At 43.0% G+C, this 22,871-nt stretch overlaps 1 protein-coding gene across 1 annotated transcript in view; it reads left to right on the forward strand.

The window, feature by feature from the left end:
- Positions 1–11,368, forward strand: part of LAMB4 (laminin subunit beta 4) — a 90,166-nt gene extending 78,798 nt beyond the window's left edge. Inside the window, exons 28-33 of the mRNA XM_077806884.1 lie at positions 4,243–4,387; positions 6,705–6,912; positions 7,690–7,828; positions 8,136–8,312; positions 9,327–9,480; positions 11,229–11,368. Of these exons, the coding sequence (XP_077663010.1) occupies positions 4,243–4,387; positions 6,705–6,912; positions 7,690–7,828; positions 8,136–8,312; positions 9,327–9,480; positions 11,229–11,368 (963 nt within the window). The remainder of the gene's footprint in view (positions 1–4,242; positions 4,388–6,704; positions 6,913–7,689; positions 7,829–8,135; positions 8,313–9,326; positions 9,481–11,228) is intronic.
- Positions 11,369–22,871: the final 11,503 nt, after the last annotated feature.

A 22,871-nucleotide genomic window follows, 5' to 3' on the forward strand; every position in this document is an offset into this window, starting at 1 on the left:
TCTAGTGTATTCTGAGGAATAATTTGGCAGCCAAATGTGATGCAGGAATTAAGACAAAGAATCTGACTAATCCAAACGGTCATGTCCAGAAGGTAATTGCACAATTTATTATAAAAGGGACAGTGTCAAAATTAGAGAGACAAGGTACATCAGGTAATATCTTTTATGGAACCAAATACTGTTGGAGAATGAGGCAAGCTTTTGAGCTACACAGAGCTTTTCTTCAGGTCTGGGAAAGGCACTCCAAGTGTCCCAGCTAAATACAAAGTGAAACAGATTGTTTAGCATAAGGAGTTAACACATATTGTGAAAGAGGATTCAGAGTGGACCATTAAAACCTTTGCAGGCATAGAACAAAAAAAGGGGAGGGTAAATGGTTTACAGATTGTTATAATAAGCCGTCTTTATTAAGACCATGATTTTTAATTTCAGAGTGGTAGCTATGTTAGTCTGTATCAGCAAAAAGAACTTTTAGTGTCTAGCATAGTTATGATTTTAAGCTCCGAGTCTCATGCTATGAAGGTTTCCTTTGAGGACAAGGACTGAGAGGTCAGATATAAAGTGACTGCTTTGTGACAAGTGTTCCCTCACAAGTGGTGCAGTGTTTTTGTGTTTTATCATTTTTCTGTGTGACTGTCTAGTTTCACCCACGTAGTTGTTATTAGGGCATTTAATCCACTGGATGAGGTATACCACACGTTGTGATAGGCATATGTAGGACCTATAGATCGTGAAAGGTGTTTTGAGGGGGGTTTTGATCATTATAGCAATGGAGAGATGTCTGCAGGTTTTGCATCTGTTGTTATGGCAGGCTCTGGTGCTGCTCTGAGTTGGTGGGTCCTGGTCTGTGGGGAGCTTCCTTCTGATGATGAGATTGTTGAGGTTGGGGGGATGTTTGAAGGCCAGAAGAGGAGATGGGAAAGATTGATTTCAGGATGTGGTCCCAGTCGAATATGGGTTGTAATTATTTAATAATATACCATCTGGGTTCCAGTGTGGGGTGGAAGGTGATAACTAGGTGTGTGTGTGTGTGTGTGTGTGCGTGTGTTTGATCAAAAGTTGTTGTTGTTCTTTTCTGTATTGAAGCAGGTTCTTTTGCGGTATTTGAGTGGCCCATTCTTGAAGCGATCTACTTGTCTTGTGGAGTGTCCTTATATGGTGAAGGCAATTTTAAGTGTGCTAAGATCTGTATCCTGGACTTCCTCCTAGGAGCATATTCTGTGGTATCTGAGGGCATGGCCGTAGATGACAGATTTCTTGGGGTGGTTACTGGATCTTTGAAGGTAGGCATGGTGGTCCATGAGGTTCTTGTATACAGTTGTCTGTAGAGTTCCATTGTTGAAGCTGATTGTAGTGTCCAGGAAGTTGATGCTGATGCAGGAGTGTTTGAGAGAGTGTTGGATGGATGGGTGGTGGTTGTTAAAGTTGTGGTGGAAACCTGAAGGAGTTAGGTCATCTGTCCAAAGGATGAAAATAGCATTGATGTATCTTAGGTATATCACAGGGTTCATGGTGTTTTCAGAAATTCTTCCTCAAGGTGACCCTTTTGGGGAGCCATCCTAGTACCCATGGCTGTTCCCATGGTTTGGACACAGTATTTGTTGTTGAATGTGAAATTGTTATGGGTGAGGATGAAATGGATGGGTTTAGTGACGTGTTTGGGGTGGATAGCTGAGTGTTGTCCATTGTTTGTAGATATTTGAAGGAGGCAGTGATGCATGTTGTCATTGCGAGGGATGTTGCTGTGTAGGGAAGTGACATCCATGGTGGCAATGATGGTATTTGGAGGGAGACTGTTAATGTTGCAGAGGTTCTGGAGGAAGTCAGTTGTGTTCTGGAGGAAGCTGGCCCTTTGTGTGGTGAGTGGTTTGAGGATGATCTGATGAGTCCTGAGATTCCTTCAGTAAGAGTGCCAGGGCCAGATATGATGTTTGTATATCTCGGCAAGCATTAGCAGGTCCCTGGGGTGTGGTCATGGGGGATGAAGTTTGTAGAGTTTCTTTTGGATTTGTTTAGGAAAAGATTTGGTGATATCTTCACACACAAATGTAAATTGTGCTGTGGGATGGTCTTTGAGTTCTTTATAGTAGATGGTGTTGGAGAGTTGTCAGTCGGCCTCTTTAACATAGTCATCATGGTTGGGAACTACAGTGGTGCCTTTGGCACATCACATCTACCACAATCTCTCCACTGTCAGGAGGACAGCTGTGCAGTCCCTGAAATCCAACCACCGGATAGTGATCAAATCAGCAGACACTAAATTTATGATTTATTAGAACAATCTGTAACCCAATAACTCCCCCTTTTTGTCCTATGACTGCAGAGCTGTTAATGGGCCACTTTACTCTGAATGAGCTCTCACAATATGTGTTCATTAGTTATGTAAAACAATATGTTCCACCTTGTATTTAGCTGTGAAACTCTGAATACCTTTCCCAGCCGTGAACAAGAGCTCTGTGTAGCTTGAAAGCTTGTCTCTCTCACCAACATAAGTTGGTCCAATAAAAGATATCACCTCACCCACCTTGTCTCTCTAATATTCTGGGGCCAACATCTGCCCACAATACTACAAACAGTGGCAAAAATGTTGATGTGCTGTCATTGTCTTCTAAAGTGAACATCTACCTCTTTTTTGTCCCAATGTGCCTTTTTACATCAAGGAAGAAATGTCATCTAGTGGCTAAAGCACAGGACTGGGAGTCAGGAAAGCTAAATTATATTCCTGCCTGTGCCACAGACTTGACAGGTGACCTTGCAAGACATTGGTCCTGATCCTGCCAAGACTTAACCACTTGCTTAACATTATGCACCTGAATAAGTCCCACTGCATGCTCATTGATATCAATGGGATTCCTCATGTGTATAAAGTTAATTTAAGTTCACAAGTAATTTTTTTAAAAAAGCCATTCTCCGAAGGCACACTCTTTTTAAATAGTTTGTCTTTCACTTTTAAAAATGTCTTTACAAATATGAAGTGTTCTGTTCCTGTGATTTTTTATAAGGATCTCTTCAGTTGCCAGGTCTCCCTTGCTAACTATGCAACAAAACAGTGAAAATGACTATACATAAAATCCTGTTAAATGCACAGTAAACAAAGTGGAAAAATATTAAAAATTTGTTCTCGTTACTAGTTTCTTTCAAGCCTGATAATCTTAGGTGATACTTGTGACAATAATAGGTCCAACATTTTCAGACAGAAACTTGATTTTTCAGGTTGACAATGTCCCTTTAACCTCTCTGGGCCTCGGTTTCCTCATTATAAAATACAGGTGATATTTACAGTACCTTACAGGGAAATTGTGAGGATTAATTAATCTGTTTGAAACACGTGTGAAGCATTCTCTCCCTGGATTGTGGAGAACCAGTACATAGAAGTTTCACCTAAACACAGTATGGCCTCCAGCAAAACAAACACCTGTTTTGCTGTTTAAAAAACTGTTGAAATATAGCTAATTAAAATAAAACCGTCAACTGGGGCCTGGTCTTCAGTAGGAAATTAGATTGGTATTGCTACCTTGTCAGAGGTGTGAAAAATACACAGCCCTAAGCAATGCAGTTAAACCAACCTAAATACAGCACTAGGTTGAGGAGAGAATGATCCCATTGACCCAGCTACTGCCGTTCGGGCAGGTAGAGTAACTACCCTGACAGGCGAATCTCTCCCATTAGCGGTGTAGGTAGCGTCTTCACTGAAGTGCTACAGTGGTACAGTTGCACTGCTGCAGCATTTTAAGATTAGACCAGCCCTAAATGATTATGAATGTAGTATTGATGGAAACATTCAACTTTTAAAGCCATATTTCAAACCTACTGGCCTTGGCACCATCCTTTATGTAATAATTTTAATAATAAATGTAACAATGTTACATTTTACACTGATTCCAAGCAGAAATGGGGGGTGTAGCTGCAATTATTAGATATTCCTCTCCTTCAGCCTGAATGTCCATATCATTTTAAGAGTGAGTGAAGTGCAGCATCTCGGTTTTTAACCGTGGACACTTTTTGCCCTCAAAACAATAATTGTTTAACAGTCTTTGAAAATGGAAGGAATATGTTATGTCGCCTTTGGTGAAGGTCCAAATGAAGTCAATGCTATAACGCCCACTCAGTTTAACAGGACAAGAAGCTGGGCCGAAGTCTTTTATAGGTATTGTTTTAATATATCCCGATGGGAGCCAAGCTTGCCAAAGAATGACATTTAAACCCTAGAAAGGATAACACTATATTTTAAAATATTTCCAGATTGAAAGCATCAGAAAAATGGCAGAAGAGACCAAGACAAAAGGCTCACGGTTACATGGGAAACTAGAGAAAGCTAAGAATCAAACTGAAATTGACAGGGAGAACGCAAAGGAGTTCATCAGAAAAGTTAAAGACTTTTTGTTAGGTAAATATGCAAGGAAAGTTCTTCTTTGTATCCTGCTTCCTGTATTTCAGTATCATATGGCATTTACCTCTCTGCTCTGTAACGTGATGCCTCAGCCTGGGCACCCCCAAAATGCACTGGCATTTTCAGCTTTAAGAGCCACACTGCACACATGTGTCTGATTTGCTGTCTAGACTTGAATCGATCAATCTCTTTCAGTGATGCTGTTTAACACAGCTCTCCCTCCTATGGCATATCAGTATGTTGGACTATTTCCCTGAGATCTATTAAATCCCAACCCTGTGACGACTTATTAATGGGCTTAATGTTAAGCATGTGGATGCAAGTGGTCCAGATGGTTACTGCCTTACACAACTAACTGTTGGTCCAGTCATGCCCACAAGCTCCAGAGCATTTCCCACGTGGAAGGTTCTCTATGGGGAGCCACACGTAGGGAATGACCACATAGGCAGGGCTGCCAGCTGAAGGCAAAAGGCACATTCAGCCTTCCCCCACTAGTCCTGCAGAAATCAGGACACAAAGTGATACATTCCCCCAGCCCTGAATAGGCTGGCAGAAGGTGACAATGAGGATGGCTTGGGTGGGGTGGGGAGGATCCACATTTATGCAGCTCTAACAGCCATAAGTGGGACAGAGCATCTGCAACTCCAGTCTACAAGCATGGGGCCTTCTCTGCTCTGCATCCTCACCCCCTGGGAGTTGCATTTCATCTCCCACTCTTCTGCACTTCACCTGCATAAAGCCCAGCGACCCCCTAACAATGCAGTTTTCCATGCTCACTAAGAGGCACCAGGTTGACTGTTGCATGGTAGGGAGGGAACTGGGGACTTTCCTCTCACCCCTCCCTTGACCTGCTTCCTCTCCTTTTTTAAAAATAGCTAGGACAGTGAACACACCAATTCAGTGTTGCCAGCCCTTGTGAATCTCACAATATTTGGTGTTCTTAGAGCCCTAGACCTGGAGTCAAGTGATTACAGCAGAATCTCTGCTTTCATTTTAAAATAAAGTTTCCAGCCCTCATCGCTGTGGAAAAAAAATTAATCCTAAAGGTTCAAAAAACAAACAAACAAACCCAGAAGGCAAGTAAAAGACCCCAGCTTTATTGATTTCTCAAGATTTTTAAGCCAGTCTTGTGGTTTTGATGGCTTGACTTACGATTTTTGAACATTTGGGGTTGGCAATCCAGTAGCATCCAGTCGACTGTGGTGGAGTGACAGCTGGGAACAGAGTTCTCCTTTGTAATGAGATAATTAAGTTACTTTATCAAAAATAAAGGCAAAACTGTGCATAAGTCCTAGTGATTCATAGATTTTGTTTACTTGATAGCAACGGTGAATGAATCATTTATAATTGGTTTTACTCACAAATTAAAAAGGCAGGAAATACAACAGTTAAGGTGCCTATGGCAATGTTAACTCAGCCACACTGAGCATTGCCATGTGTACTAGCTTTTGTTTCTATTCTTTGTTGTAAAATATTTCTAAGAAAATTACCCTTCGGGAATGAAGGAGTTAACGGTGGCCCCTGAACAGCACACCACTATCATTTCTAGTGTTTAATCTTTAGTAGGTTGTTTTTCAACATTTGCACAAACTTTTCAAATGTTTATTTCCACACAGTCTTACTTGTTAACCATTGGATAGGTGTTATAAAGCCACCTTCCAAACACTGTGGCCACGTTCACACAACACTCCCCTTGGTGTCCCTTTGATCGGGTGCATGGGGGGAGAAATGGGCTCTGCACAACACAGCAAATGTGTCAATGATTTAGAGACAGGTTTCAGAGTAACAGCCGTGTTCGCCTGTATTCGCAAAAAGAAAAGCTCACTTCACTGTAGCTCACGAAAGCTTATGCTCAAATAAATTGGTTAGTCTCTAAGGTGCCACAACTACTCCTTTTCTTTTAATGATTCAGAGAGACAAGGAGGGTGACGTAACATCTTTTATTGGCCCAACAGAAGCTGGTTCAGTAAAAGATATGACCTCACCTATCTTGTCTCTCTAATATCTTGGGACATGGCTACAGCAACACTGCAAACATCCATGATTTAGAGCCCTCTGGGGATTGAGTTTTACACCCAAATTTTAATGCATCAGTTCAGAGTAGGCTCAAATCCATTTTTATCCTGCTCTGACAACAGATTAACAGCACCTTGAAATATAACATTCCACTACAACAAGTGCTTGACCCCTCCTTGCTGTGGTTTGTCAACTTTATTAGCCAGCATAACTCAGCATATATGACACTGTATCAATGTTTAAATTGCACTGTGCAGAAAGGTACATCTTATTATGTTCTGTACTCTATTTGTTAAAGATGAAAGTGCACCTCCAGAAGACATAGAGAAGGTGGCAAAGCATGTTCTAGTCATAAACCTTCCAAGGACTCCACAAGAGCTAACAAATATGCTTGATAAAATCCAGAACCTTGTAACACACTGTGAGAACTATGAAATAAATGTGAACAAGTTAAATAAACAAAGGAAAGATGCCCAAAAACTTCTGGTGGAAGCCAAACAAGCTGAGTGAGTGGAATATTCTCTTACTGATGTGATAAATCTAAATGAAATCGCAGTGCACATACCTAGGGCAAATTCATTAGTGAAGTCACTCAGTATGCCAGCCAGCAGGTGGAAAGGCTACACAGCAAATAAAGTTCTGGACTTTCATTACAGCATGTTCCTACTTTTCATTTGCACTGGGGCCTCTCTCCAGTGGTAATGATCTGACACCTTTCTCACTACGCAAAGCTGTGTAAATCATCAAAAGCTACAGCCCAGATCCTCTCATGTATTTAGACGCCTAATCCCCATTGATAGAAGTTAGGCTCCTAAAAACCTTTGAGGATCTGAGCCTACATCTCTGCTAGATCTTGACTGCTCTGCCTGCTGAACTAGCCAAGCGGACTTGTCAACCCAAGGAAGCTCTTCACTTCATTTGGGACCTCAGTCATTGGGCGGTTTGAATGGTGATACGCAACCAGAGGAGGAATGTGGGGAGGAGGAAAATGTATTCAGCTTCTTGGCCTCCTGAATGGTAGCACAGCATCAGCCAGCCTGCCGCATCACACACCCCAAACTTAACTTTCAAGTCCATGTTGATTTCTCTTTTTGATGGGTTGCTTTCCCATCCCATTGGGACCAGCAATTCTAGATTTTTGGAAGAGCTGGTGAATGCTGGACTCAAGGAACCAGGGGACTAGTAATGCATTTCTGGGTTTGGGGGTATAAAGGGATTTGAGGACATGCCTTTTACTGTGCTTATACATAACAATATTATACAACTATTTACTTTTATTTTAGGGAAGCAGCAAAAGCTCTGCCACCTCTTGATGAAATGATAAATAACCTGAAGGAAGCTGAAAGCACGAAAGGACAAACCAAAGACACCTTCATAAGATTAAATGGAGAGATACAAGAAATTAAGACAAAAATCTCACAGGTATCTTGATGTACAATATAGCCAATGATTTTAGTTTATTATCCATTTATTGTGTGATGTTATGATTCTTGCAATTCACTTAAATTACAGCCTGTTTCTAAAACCTAGATTGCAATGCAAAGATCCCAAAGACACTGTAAATTTAGACCAGTGTAACTGTGAACAGATTTTGGCCCAGATATGGCACCAGTTCCACTTTAAAGGGGACTTGTTATTCTGTTTGCCTTAATATACTTCAGTGGTGAGTTTTGCAGGTTAGTTATACATTGCATAAAGGGAGTATGACTTTCTGGTTGTTTTCCTATAGTCTGAGAATCAAGTGAATAAGACAAGTGATGAACTAAAGGACTTTTCAGATAAACAGTCTGAGCTGGAAGATGAAATTACCATGCTGCAGAAGAAAATGCTGATGAATGGGAACCAGGCTGCAAATGCAAAAGCAGATGCAGAACAGGCACAAAATCAAGCTATGGACACAGATAAAGTAATGTATTTCCGTATTCTGTCACATATTCAAGAAAATCGCTGTCCTTCCCACATGTTTTGCACTATTTTTTAATGAAAAGTGTACTGTAAATATGCATATATGCTCCTTCCATGGTTTATTTAAATTTTCCATTATGCCATCCAATTTAGAGTTGCACAGAATTAGAAGTGTTTCCTGTCCATTTTAACTTATCCAGCAAACAATAGTCCTGTTTACTTACATCAATTTAAACAAACACAAATCTTGGGCCAGACTGTAATATCCTTACTCTCATTGAATAGTACGTTACATCATGGGGCAAGGTACTACTCATTGTGAGTGAAGGTATCAGTCTTGTCCCTTGCATTTAACACACTTGACTTCAGAGAAAACTGTCTTGTTTTTTCCCCTTGATGCTCAATATAGCTCAAATTCTTAAGTACCCACTAAGCAGAAATTTTCCAGAATTCTGTGTTTGGATAACAAACAGCCACAGATCAAAAGCCAAAGTATGCACTGAATGAGCATCCAGCAGAAATCAAACTGCAACCTTCACAGGAACCAAAACCAAGTAGGCCCAGAGCTAGAAAGTCAATATTATAAAACCAAATTTGTAAAAATTATGCTATGCCTAGTTCATTAAAACTGAATTGAGCCTTGTGTCTAAAATGGAAACAAACCCAAAATCAATAAAGGGAAATAAACTAGGAATAACACAATCTTTTAAAATCCTCCTTAAATTATATTTATTATCCAGCTCTATCCTCTCTTTATTTTGGATTGTTCAACAGGAAAGATTGTTTTTATTTTGATTTCTGCTGGATTTTGCATTTTCAGGGCTTCATTCAATGCATATTTGTCCTGAGTGAGTTTTAGATTAAAAAGAATTAAAGACATAATGTGTGATTCAGAGAGGAGCGGTAAATGAGGTAGAAAAATCTCTGCTTTCTTCGTAGGTCAAATAAATTACAGGGCACGTCGTTACACAAAATAAAGTGGGATTTTTTTGTTTGTTTGTTTTTGTTGTTGCAGGAATTTACCAACCTTGAGAGAAAATACACCATTCTGCAAGAAAAAGTAAAAATGAAAGGGCTTCCCAGAGAAACATTAGAGAAACTGAAGCAGCTGAAAGAAGCAGCAGAGAAACTGGCTGAAGAGACTGAAGAAAACATCAAAAGAATAACAGGTGTCCCCCTTTCATTTCTGTGCCCAGCAGTGAAATACATATGAAAATGCTGAAAGACGGAAATATAACCTGAAGCCCTTGTCTACACACACAGTGCACTGCCTTACCTACAATCAGTTTTAAAAACCAGCGTAGTTAAACTACTGCAAACAGTTTCAAACTCGTTACCTTGGTTTAGTTTGTGCCTGTCCATTTTCTAACACAAGCTGCTATAAGCCAAGTTTAAATCAGTGTAAGAGTGTCCACACAGGGTTTTGCAACGATTTTACTGAATTGATTTAAAAACACACTGCTCGCAACATTGTACCCGAAAGCACAATCCTGCCCAGTGCTGTGCACCTTTGGTTCCCATTGGAATCAGCAGGTTTGCCAGGGGAATGGGGAAAAGTTATTCAAGTGGTGAAAATTTGGGATGGGTGAGGAGGGGTGGAATACAACAAGCTCCACTGGAGCCAACGGGAGGTGAGGCTATTCGGCACCTTGTAAGATGAGGCCCTTTTGTCCTGATGGGTTCTGTGTACATCTGTAAAGCACAACTGATTGCAAACACCAAGTGGCTGGGACATGCTGGTGGGATGCTGTTTGAGCATTAGGCTTTTGACTTTTATGAGCATTACAGTCTGTGTGTCAATAGTAAATCACAGTCATATCCCCACGCTAGCAAACCACCAGAGTGCATAGCACCAGTCTACTGACTGGGCCCAATCCTGCATCCATTGAAACATATGGAAGTTTTATTACTGATTTCAAAGAAAGCAGTACGGGGCTTGCTCCTACCAGGCTCAGCGGCCTATAGAAATAAGCGAACAGCAAATGCCAGCATGGGAGTAAATTCTTTTGGATGTTAATGGGGGGTAAGAAGGGGAGCACAGGAGGGAATAAACCTTGAGAAAAGACACTGAAGAAAAATAACCCTGTTCTGTTGTCTCTGAGCATTCCCCAGTCCAAAGGCCCCGAAACCATGACGATGGGGCTCTTAGGACTGCACATCATGAAGAAATGCAGTTTTGATTCATCGTCATTGCACGTGTTTTCATGATAAAGACTGGGGGCCTCTGAACAACCCTTGTGTAAATCTGGAGTAACTGCGTAGAAGCCAGTGGAATTACCTGCATAAAACTCCCATGAAGGAGAGTAGCATGAGTTATTTGGAGCCAGACTGTGAGCCTTTACACTGCTGAGCACTCAGTTTGAGTCATCACCACTGAAACCAGCTGACCAAGACAAAATCTCCACAGACTAAGGCTATGTCTACACTGGCAAGTGACCGACAAAACTTTTGTTGTTCAGAGGAGTTAAAAAAACACCTACCCCCCGCCAAAAAAGACAAAAGTTTTGTCAAGGAAAAGTGCCAGTGAGAATAGTGCTTTGTCAGCAGGAGCGCTCTGCTGCCGATAAAGCTAACGCCGCTTGCAGGGGATGGAAGTTTTTTGTCAGCAGGAGAGCTCTCTCCTGCCGACAAACAGTGACTACACGATGTGTCTTTTAACAGCATGGCTGTAGCGGCATAGCTGGGTCACTGAAAGCTGTGTAGTGTAGACAAAGCCTTACTCACAATGGCTAACAATAAAAGCACACTTGGAAAAATAAACATCTTGAAAGCTGTTGTAATCTGCAGATAAAACACACGTGTTCTTGTCAAATAGTTTTAGCGACAACACACATTTCTCCAAGGGAATCTTAACAGTTCTGCAGTTTTTACTTGCACAACAATAAATGCATCATTAAATGTTACTTTCTTCTTTCAGATTTGGCAAAGAAGCTCCAAGATCTGAATCAGACTAAACAAGATAAGGCTGATCAACTAAAGCAACTAGAGGATCAAGTAATAGCCATAAAAAAGGACATTACTGAGCAAGAAAACAAATACGCTACTTGCAAAAGTTAGGACTTGGTAAAACATCCCGTCTCAAATGGCAATGGAAATTGGCTCAAGCCTCTGTTTTTACCATTTTCTGAACTTTTCAGAATTGAATGGCTGTATTCTGCTAAGCCAGTGCCGTGTACAGTACTTAGATACATGGAATCATCTAATTTTCTGCTGGTTTTTAGTCCAGTTTAATTTACATGGCACTAGGAAAAAACCTTTTAATAAAATACTTGAAGAAGTTAGCAGGGGCTGTTTTTCATGCTGAGTCTTACAGACACTGCCAGCAGTAAGCCCACTAGCTCCTCTTGGTGAAAAGGGGAGAATCTGAATGTAGCTCAGCCAGTGACATAGGCAACAGGCTCAAAGGATATGGTCACCACAAGGGCTATTCGCTACCAGGTTTGTCACCTGTTGACAACCTACCATCACCACCAGGCCTTTCAGTGATCCTCCACTCACCGCTGTGCAATGGCCCTCTGGTGTGTGAGTGACAAATTATACAGGGTGATGTGGAAGCTGAGAAGTGAGAGGATGGAGAGTTTGCATGGCTGAAGAAAAGGCACCCTTTTCTTTGTCACCCTCCCCTGCACATCCTCTGAATGCTAAGCAGAACTGTCCCCTATGTATCCTCACCACCACCCCTGTCCCCCCATGACAGGGGTCCCAGGATTCACTTCGAAAATCTGGGCACCTTTGCTGGGACAAAGCAGGGAGGAGCAAGCCTTGCTCAGCCCAGTGAAGCATGCAGCCTGTTTGTTCACTGAAGGTATCCTCATGTAGCATTGGCCTATTAAAGGACATAGGTTATGGGTTTCAGAGTAACAGCCGTGTTAGTCTGTATTCGCAAAAAGAAAAGGAGTACTTGTGGCACCTTAGAGACTAACCAATTTATTTATGGGTTGCAATTTTCCTCTCACACACTAGATGGCTGTATACAGATGTTTAAATCCAGTCTTTCCAATGTGACTAGAATAAGTTGTAAATTCACTAACTTTGGTTAAAGAAATGTTTTGATCAAAAGCTCGTGTAATATAATGTATCTAATCCACATGAAAAAAGCCAGGTTACAGCGCTGTATAATAAAGATGTCATAGCGATTAAAAACCAATGATGCACCTGATTCTGCAAACACTACCAGGCATAGTGATTACTACCGGAGCAGTCCCTAGTGAGCACTTATGTTTGGTTGGCCAGGTCTACGCTACACTTACTTTGGTATAACTACATTGCTCAGGAGTGTGAAAAATCCACCCTCCCGAGTGACATAGTTATACTGACCTAACCCCTTGTGTAGACAGCGCTATGTTGGCGGGAGAGTGTCTCCTGCTGATGTAGCAACCCCCTCTGGTGGAGGTGGAGTTATTAAGCCAACAGGAGAGCTCTGTCCTGTCAGCTTAGAGCATCTTCACCAGAAGAGCTACAGCAGCGCCTATGGCAATGCAAGTTTGTAGTGTACACCTGATCATAGTGTTTGTGGAGCAGGGCCCTATATCATAGAATATCAGGGTTGGAAGAGACCTCAGAGGGTCGTCTAGTCCAACCCCCTGCTCAAAGCAGCACCAACACCAACTAAATAGTCCTAGCCAAGGCTTTGTCAAGCCTGACCTTAAAAGCTCTAAGGATGGAGATTCCACCACCTCCCTAGGTAACCCATTCCAGTGCTTCACCACCTTCCTAGTGAAATATATCACAAAGGGTGTGGCACTTAAATGGTCAAACAAGATACTGAGGGTTCATAAACCCACATCTCGAAGCTCTGATCCAAGATGGGAAAGACCTGTTTAGCTCTAATTAATCTACAACTGAATCAGTGTTTTAAAAAAGTACTAACATTGCAATGAAAGTACAATCTTAACAGAATTTGAAATCAATACTTCTATAAGCTACAGCTTGTTTGGTTACTATTCATGAATGCTGAGAGGTATTAATTTTGCCACTGGCGATTGCCCACATTTTTTATTAGTGCAACAAAATATATTTTGATATTTATTATTAAATAGTGAATATAAAGGACTATGAAGTTTTGAAAATCTACGTTCTGTGGTTCCTAATATCTCCATTGATGCAGCATTTTCAGAAAATCAGTTTTAACATGCTAAGACTCGCTTTTTTTCAACAAGAACATGAAAAGAATGTTAGAATATAAGACACAAGGTATGATTTTTTTTTTTATTTTTTGGTTACAGGGTTGACTAAGCACAGGAAAGAGAAAGCATCAGGCTGGGATATTCAAAGGATCTGGAGGGAGTTAGGCCTCCAAATCCTAGGATTTGAAAATCCCAGTCTCAGTGCTTGGTATTACCAGGCAGTACTTCAAACCCCTCTATAAATTTCTGTCTTCTCTGTGTGGTAACAATGGTTCTAACTTGGCTAAAATTACTACCGTTACCTCTCACCTCACTTGTCCAATAAAGGATATCCCATTATCTACTTTGTTCAGTTTTTCTGAAGGGCCTATATGGCTACTGCCATGTGCAAAGAGCAGCGCTGAGTGTTAAAGTGAACCCCAGGCTCTTGCAACCACACCAATATTTACAGAATTCAGAACTTTCTGCAGTAATAAAAGGCTCTTAACATTACATGTTCTAATGCTGGGGTGTTGCGTGAAATATTCCTTGTCTAAAGGCAAGCAGCATTTTGATCCATTAAAGAGAAAATTCCAGAGTTGTAACTTTACATTTATGAGAGCTCAGGTAGTAGGGTGGGAGAATTACTGGAATAGATGAGATTGTAGAGATATTCTTATTATTCAACGCAAATGTGCCCCAAGGCAATGCACAATATGTATTAACAGTACAATAGCTTTCATTGTGAAAACGATGGAGCCAAACTACAACTTTGATTAACACTAACAAAGGCATCTTAGTGTAGGTATGCAAATAATTTCTGGTTTAGTGTTTTACATTTTTATCACTTTTTAAAAAAGTGCTATAACAAAATCAATCAACTCTTGTAGTTGGAAAACACTGACAATCTGAGCTGTTTCCATAAATACATCTCTGTCTAATTCTAGAGAAAAGGCGCTCAACTTTCTTTTAGCTTTGAACATGGCCAACTACATTTTAACTAAAACAGGTCAACTAAAATTGTTTACAGAAAATTAAGAATGAATATAAAATTGCTAGTCCACTCCTGGCTTTGAAGATCCAATTTTCAAGCTTCTAGAAGGTGGAGGGAGAGGAGAAATTGTCAACTGGATTTAGTATGAGCAGTGTGATAATTGCTATATTGTTCTTGCTAAGCTATAAGGAAGAGTATGTATGGCATAAGGAAGTTGGATAGAACTATGTTAAACCTCTTTAGGGGGTACAGCGAAAATGGTGGGCAGAAAAGCGAGAAAGTATAGAGAATCGCCCAGAAGAATGAAGTCAGCTTAGCATCCAATGCAGTCAAGTTACATATGGCCATGTCAACCACAGTAGCAGAGCGGGCTGCAGGATCACAATTCCATTTCACAACAACTTTTGAGGTTTCAAAATTTGTTTTCACTCACTGAATGAAAACAAAACCTTTCCACCTTTTTTTACAAAATGGCATTCTGCTGACAGGTCCATTTTCAGATCCATAAGATCAGATTTTCCATTTGGGTGACCTGAGAGCTCTGGAACCCAGAAACTTTCCTGTCAAAAATGTATCCAGATTTGATACATCTCTGCAAAACATTTCAACTTCTATGAAACAGTATCATTTGGTCATTTAGTCAACTATATTTCTTGTTATTCATACAATCACTGTAGTAGCGTACAACATATTGGGTGAAATCCTAGCTCTGCTGGAGTCAAAGGGAGTTTTGCTCTTGACTTTAGTGGAGCCAGGATTTCAACCATTGTTTTGGTTATATCCTCCATACACTGAGCAACAACAGGTTTCAGAGTAACAGCCGTGTTAGTCTGTATTCGCAAAAAGAAAAGGAGTACTTGTGGCACCTTAGAGACTAACCAATTTATCTGAGCATGAGCTTTCGTGAGCTACAGCTCACTTCATCAGATGTATACCGTGGAAACTGCAGCAGACTTTATATATACACAGAGAATATGAAACAATACCTCCTCCCACCCCACTGTCCTGCTGGTAATAGCTTATCTACTTTAGATAAGCTATTACCAGCAGGACAGTGGGGTGGGAGGAGGTATTGTTTCATATTCTCTGTGTATATATAAAGTCTGCTGCAGTTTCCACGGTATACATCTGATGAAGTGAGCTGTAGCTCACGAAAGCTCATGCTCAGATAAATTGGTTAGTCTCTAAGGTGCCACAAGTACTCCTTTTCTTTTTGAGCAACAACAGAAATTCAGGCAGATGTCTTATTTAGATTAAGCAAAACAAGAAAGACAAAAAATAAAGTTCCCACAAGAGGGCAACATATGTACACTTCCTCAGATAATGTATTGGGACACCTAATTGTCTATTTTCTAAACAGATTTCTAATTTCTATTATTTAATTCTTCTTATTGTTAATAATAAATTTGTAAAGGATTGTTAGAAGAAAGATGCTATATAAAGTAAGGATTGATATGATATAACATCAAATATAAGTCAGCCATGTACATTTAACAGGTCAAGTTTCACAGAATCTGGTGTTATACTAAATCCAAGTTTTTAAATGTAAATTTCCCACTTATATTTTAGATACGTAATGGGCTGGGCACGGGGGTGAAAGTAACTTAAAGGACTTGCCCATATTCTGGTGTCCTGAGGAGGGGGGAGGGCCTCACCCAGAAGAGGCATGGCCTCTACCAGAAGAGGAGGAGCCTTTAAATCCCTGGGCTCTTTAAATCAGGATTTAAAGGCCCAGCACCTGGGAGCCCCGGGGCCTTTAAATCACCCCTTGAGCTCCCAGCTGCAGAGGTGGCTGGGAGCTCTGGGGCTCAGGGGCAATTTAAAGGGGGCCATTTAAAGGGCCTGGTGCCACTGGGAGCCCCAGGCCCTTTAAATTGCCACCTGGGGAAGCCAGTCCGCCCCGGTACAACGCACCGGCTCTTACCAACAGGGGTGGCAGGTTTGTAGAAATTTTGGTGGTGCCCAGACCTGCCCCTGCCCAAACTCGGCCCCCCCCCAAACTCCACCCCCCACCTGCCCAAGGCTCTGGGCAGGAAGTTTGTGTGGGGAGGAGGTCTGGGGTGCAGGCCCTGGGCTGGTGCAGGGGATGGGGTGCAGGAGGGGTGCAGGGTGAAGGCTCTGGAAGGGAGTTTGGGGATGGGAGGGGGTTCAGGTTCTGGGAGGGAGTCTGAGGATGGGAGGGGGTGCAGGGGTGAGAGTTGTGGGGTGAGGCTGGGGATGGGTTTGGGGTGTGGCTGGGGATGAGGGGTTTGGGGTGTGGGAGGGGGCTCAGGGCTGGGGCAGAGGGTTAGGGTGCGGGGGGGGACGAGGGCTTTGGCTGGGGCTGTAGATGAGGGGTTTGGGGTGTTGGAGAGGCTCAGGGCTAGGGCAGAGGGTTGGAGTGTGGGGGAATGAGGGCTTTGGCTGGGGGTACGGGTCCTGGGGTGGGTCCAGGCTGGGGATGTGTTTGTGGTGCAGGCAGGCTGCCTGGGGACTGGAGCCAGAGAGGAGGACTCCCTCCAGCCCTCTCTCCGCTGGCAGCAGCGAGCTGTGGGGGAGGGGGCCCCCTCTCTCCCCCCACCCAGCAGCACACTCACCCCCACCACTGTCACTACACATGCTCCTAGGGCCCCTCTCAGGTCCAGGAATCTCCCTCGCCTCCCTTGTGGTGGGTGCTGCTGGGGGTGAGGGCTGCCATCACATGTGCACCTCATCCTCTGCTGCTGCCCTTCACTGTAGCCCCACTGGGGGTGGGGGAATGCGGCTGCTCCTTGCCCAGCGTGGGGCAGGAGTGGTGACTGCAGGCACGGGGGGCGGCTGTACTGGTGGAGGGTCCCGCTGGAAAATGAAAGGTTCTGAGGGGGAAGGGTAGGGGAAGGGCAGCGTGCCCTGCCACTAGGAGCTGGGGGGCACTAGGACACGGCAGCGGCAGTTGATGCAGGGAGGCAGCATGGAGCTGCGGGGGAGAGACAGAGACACTGTGCTCTGGGAGCCAGGGAGCTGTGCAGGGGGGGCAGGGGACACTCGGGGGAGGCGTAGGAGGGCAGCAGGTGGAACCGGGGGGAGACCCGGCCCCGAACATTGGTGGAGCCAGGCCCCCAGGCCCTCAATATTGCTGGAACCACGAGCCCATATAACTCATCTCTGCTGCTTGCCAGTACGCTGTACCAGGGCGTACCGGCTTACTTTCACCTCTGGCTGGGCATAAGATGAATTGTGATTCAGTGAAGACACTTTTAACTCATGTAATTAGATCCAACACACACACACACAAGACTGTAAAGCTACTTCACTAACCAGAGGAATATGGTATGCTACAAAATGTCATTTTAAAGCTATTTTAACATTTTAAGACACAATCAAGTTAAAATGCCCAGATTTACTTTCTGGTTCTCAAGCTGTATTCTAAAGTTTTGCTTGTTAATACTGCAAGGAAATAATTAAATCAAGCATGGGCAAACCCATTTTTCCAAATTTGCAAACATGCTAGGTTTTGAAAGGCTGACTTGTATCCTGAGGTTATGTTTTAGAGTATTATTGTGTTTAAACAGGATTCTGAAAAATCAAGATAGCTAGTATGGTTCATCCTGGTCTACACTGACCATGAAGTCAAGGTGGTCATCATCATCCGGCCAGCTAACTCGATTCTTCACAACCAGCCCTAAAAGACTGTGAAAAAAGAAACAGAGAAAAATTCAGTGAGCATGGAGAGTGAAAAAAACAGATAGAGGTTACTTTGAAAAAAAATTATGACAACTACACACAGTGCCCACTGTTCTATACTTATAGTTTGGACAGAGTAGCCTTTTCTTTTAGAGGTGTGAAGTTCTATCTGTAATTGGTGTTTAACCTTTAGGGAAAATCATCTGGTATTTCCGTGTTTCAGTTTATCCATCTGTAAAATGAGGATGACTATAATTACCTACCTCAAAGGGCAACAAGGTGGCTGAGGTCATATATTTTATTGGATCAATTTAATTTGGTTAAAGAGACAAGCTTTCCAGCTTACACACAGCAATTCTTCAGGTCTGGGAAACTTACTCAGAGTGTCACAGATAAATACAAGGTGGAACAGATTATTTAGAATAAGTAGTTAACACATATTTCAAGGGACCATTCAAGGAGAAGTGACCCATTAACACCCCTCCAGTCCCAGGGAGGAAAGGAAGTGGGGGTTGGGGAAGAAATCTGTTCTGCCTTGTATTTAGCTGTGACCAGGGCGATCTCTAGGGGGGTGTTAGCCGACGGCCAAGGATGTTTGGTGAGGTGCCAGCTATGCCCGTTTATACCATCCGTGACTTTAACCGCTAGGACGCACTGTCCCTTCGCGGCGGGCAGCCCGGGCTAGGCTGACGGATGCCCCAAGGTCCTAACCACCCGTGACTTTAACTGCTAGAGCTCAGAGCTCCTTCGCAGCGGGCAGTCAATACTGACTGACAGGTGCCCCAATGGCAGCACTAAGAGCCTCTCCACACCCGTGACTTTAACTGCTAGAGCTCAGAGCTCCTTCGCAGCGGGCAGCCAGGATTGACTGACAGGTGCCCCAAGAGTTTGCCCCGTGGAGGCGGCACAACTCAACGCTAGGCTCTTAGTACGCTCACCTAATGGCCAGGCTTTAGAGCCAAAACGGCTGAGGTTCTTTAATTGTGTTGGCTGCTTTACAGTAAACCAGAGAAAACAAGTCAGGTTTATGCATAAATGGTTACCAAAATTTATTAAGCTAGATTCTAATCATGTGGTTACAAAATTGCTAGTGCCTACTTATTTAAATGTAGAGATGTTACACACACAAACAAGTTACAAAACTGAAGCCACAATCCCAAAGGAAGAAAACAAAGTATAGAGCTCTATTTCAAAATATGTGTACACTAAAGATAGGAGATCAGGTGTGGGTGCTTCTTACCCTCCTTGCATCTCTCGATTCCAGCGGTGCCAAGCCAGGATCGGTCACTCAATTCCGCGGAAAGACGAATAAGGCACAAGGCGTAGGGACCCTCTTAGCTGCAGAAGCCTTGGGAGGCTGTCACTTATCTGACCAGCAGATAGATAGTGAAAAGCACTCAAAAATCATGGTGCTGTAGGTCTCCTACTTATACCTCTGTACTCCTTTATTCTCTTTCTCCTTTCTTATGCCAAATTGAGGCTGGTCTGTCTGGGTGACGCCAGCTTTCGCAAGAGTAGTTTACACTTGCAAGGGAGAGAAACAATAAGTGTTGACTACTGGACATTTCTTTTATCAGGGTAAATATTTTCCCAACTAGGATGTTGGTGTGTGTGCATCACGCTATTTAGTAGGGGCTAAGAGCCATGTCTGTCACAGGGCCTCTGCCTGCTGTGAGCTTAATCGTTGTATCTGCTCCCAGAGGCACATTGTAGCAGCATACCTGTGCTTTCACAGCTTCAAAGGCTGTGCTGGAATATATGTTAAGTGCCCTGTTCCGGCTTCCTCCTGTGTTTCCAGCAATGCTGGTCTGAGAGGGGTGGGGCTGGCTGTCTGGCTACAGGGTGTGCGGGGCCTGGGACAACCCCCCACTCCATCCCAGGCCCCACCCCCACTCAACCCCTTTCCTCATGCCCCCGCCCCAACCCCGCCTCTTTCCATCTTCCTCCCACTCCCCTGAGCAATGCTGGGAGCCGGCGGGGAGGAGCAGGGTGGGCTAGGGCCAGGTCGCTCGATGCTGCCTGCCCAGGCCCCCCGCTAACTCCCCAGACCACCCTAGACCCCACGTCCTGAAGCATGGGGTCCCCCAAAGCACAGGGACCAGGGAGGTTGACACTCTGAGCCCTGGTCTACACTACAGAGTTAGGTTAATGTAAGGATCTTACATCGACCTAACTCTGTAAGTGTCTACACTAAAATGCAGCTCCTACCGATGTATCTCATCTAGCCTTAATAACTCCACCTCCACGAGAGGCGTAGCACTTGGGTCAATGTAGTTAGGGTGATGCAGTGTTAGTGTAGATACTGCGTTACTTACATCTCCTGTTGCTGCCTATCAGAAACCATCCCACAATGCCCCACACTGACGGTTAAATCCATGCAAGCACTGCTGGTGAGGACGCACACCGCCGACACAAGAAGCATAGTGTGGATGTTCAAAAGCAGTTTAATTACTGTGGTGGCTGTGAGTTGATGTAACTTAGGTCAGTGGTTCTCAATCAGGGGTACACGTACCCCTGGGGGTATACAGAGGTCTTCCAGGAGGTACATCAACTCATCTGGATATTTGGCTAGTTTTACAACAAGCTACATAAAAAGCACTAGCTAAGTCAGTACAAACCAAATTTCATACAGACCAAGACTTGTTTATACTGCTCTATATACTATACACTGAAATGTAAGTACAATATTTATATTCCAATTGATTTATTTTATAATTATATGGTAAAAATGAGAAAGTAAGCAATTTTGCAGTAATAGTGTGCTGTGGCATTTTTGTATTTTATGTCTGATTTTTTTAAACAAGTAGTTTTTAAGTGAAGTGAAACCTGGGGGTATGCAATACAAATCAGACTTCTGAAAGGGGTGCAGTAGAATGGAAAGGTTGAGAGCCACTAACTTGGGTCGACTTAATTTTGTACTGCAGACTTGCCCTTAGTAAGTTTCCCAGACCTGAAGAATTGCTCTGGGAACTCAAGGCTTTGCAAAGGGCTCTGAGATTCCAGGATGAAATATACCATACTGTAAAAGTCCAAAATATTCCTCACAGCCCCAATCCAGAAAGGATTTGTGCATGAGTCATACTGTCTGGAGTGGTTCACGACAGAGCAGACTATCAAAAACCCAGGCAGGCACCCCAAATTGGTGGTATGTTCTATAATTAGATTTCACCAACCCACTAACAAATGTGATCTCCTGAAGCAGTATGCCAGTCTTACCATGGAGTCACTGAAAGTCCCCTTGGGCATTCCAGTCTATCTTGCCACACAGGCTGGACATAAACAGCCACTTACACCCAAGATCACAAAATATTCAGGTTGCTCCCAGTCCCAAGAGACCAGTCACTTACCCCAGATCAATTTGTACCTTAGATCTCGCACCAAAGACCATGCTGGTAGCCAATCCTATCGTCCACTAATTAAGAATTTATTAAATAGGAAAAAGAAATGAAAGAGTTATTTACAGGCTAACAGAGGCAACATATATGCACAAATGAGTTACAGTCTACGATGGTTCCAAAAGGTGACAGAGAAGCAGTAATCTTTCCACTGAATGTCTTTTAGGGCTTACCCATGGTGGCCCTTGCAATCTCTGCTTTTGTTTCTTAGCTCCAGCCCTTGTGAAAGTCCAAACAGAAAAGAGAGAACTATTTCTTCTTGTGAGCATCTTTATATGCCCTTCCCCCAGAGTTCAAACTCCTGTGTGTAATTAGTGGGGCAATCAACAAAGTTTTTGTCCTACAATGGCCCATTTACTTTTGATAGTCCCGCTTGATGGTCCTGCAGTCTGAGTTCACAAGTTCAGAGCAGGCATTTTTACAATTATAAAGCAAAACTTTCATTATTACCTTCTAGCATGGGATACAGACATTACAAGTAAGATTAATGCATACAGCAACTTACAAGCACTTTATAGAGTCTAAACACTAAACACACCTTTACAAGTCTAACACCTAACTCAAACAATAGTAACATATAGGTGAGCTGATCTGGTTCCTAGCTATAATTTGTCAGTGCTCAGCTGACATAACAACTAGTGCCTGGTCTACCAGCATCACGCCAAGAAACTACAAAACCTAGAACAAAACCTAGGAGCAAGCCCAAAATCAATGCTATTAACACTGAAAACCAGAGGAAATGCCAGGAGTTTGTGAAGGCTTTTGAACTTAACATGCATGGGAAGTCATTACCAGAGAAGGCAGAGGAATTTTGGGAAGATTTAAGAACAACAATCCATGAAACAGCCTAGCTACATTTTGGGGAAAGAGACCATCAAAAAAGGACTGGTTTGAAGAAAATGAAGTGGAACTATTACCTCTCATCAATATTAAGAACACAGCCTTTCCGGAACACAACAAAAAGCCAACAAAGAGCACCAAAGTGAGACTTCAACATGCAAAAACCAAGGTACAGCGAGCAAGCAGACACTGTGCACTGGATCAACCTCTGTGAAGAGATACAAACAGCCTCAGACACAGGAAAGCTCAAAGTCATGTATGATGGCCTGCAGAAAGCTCTCGGTCCCACTGTCAACAAGGTTGCCCCTCTCAAATCACACAGTGGTGAAATTATTACAGATAAAAGCAAGCAATTGTCTCATTGGGTTGAACGCTATTCAGAGCTATATGCATAAGAAAGAAACATCACCAGTGAATCACTGGACCAAATACCAGCTCTACGGTCATGCCAGAGCTAGATGTGGAGCCCACTGTAGAAGAGCTAAGCAAGGCCATTGATTTGCTATCAAGTGGCAAGACTCTGGAAAAGATGGCATACCAGTGGAAATCGGCGACTGCAGGAAAGACAGTCTATTACCATATCT

The sequence above is a fragment of the Eretmochelys imbricata genome, chromosome 1 (genome assembly GCF_965152235.1).
Source record: "Eretmochelys imbricata isolate rEreImb1 chromosome 1, rEreImb1.hap1, whole genome shotgun sequence".
NCBI classification, from domain to species: domain Eukaryota; kingdom Metazoa; phylum Chordata; order Testudines; family Cheloniidae; genus Eretmochelys; species Eretmochelys imbricata.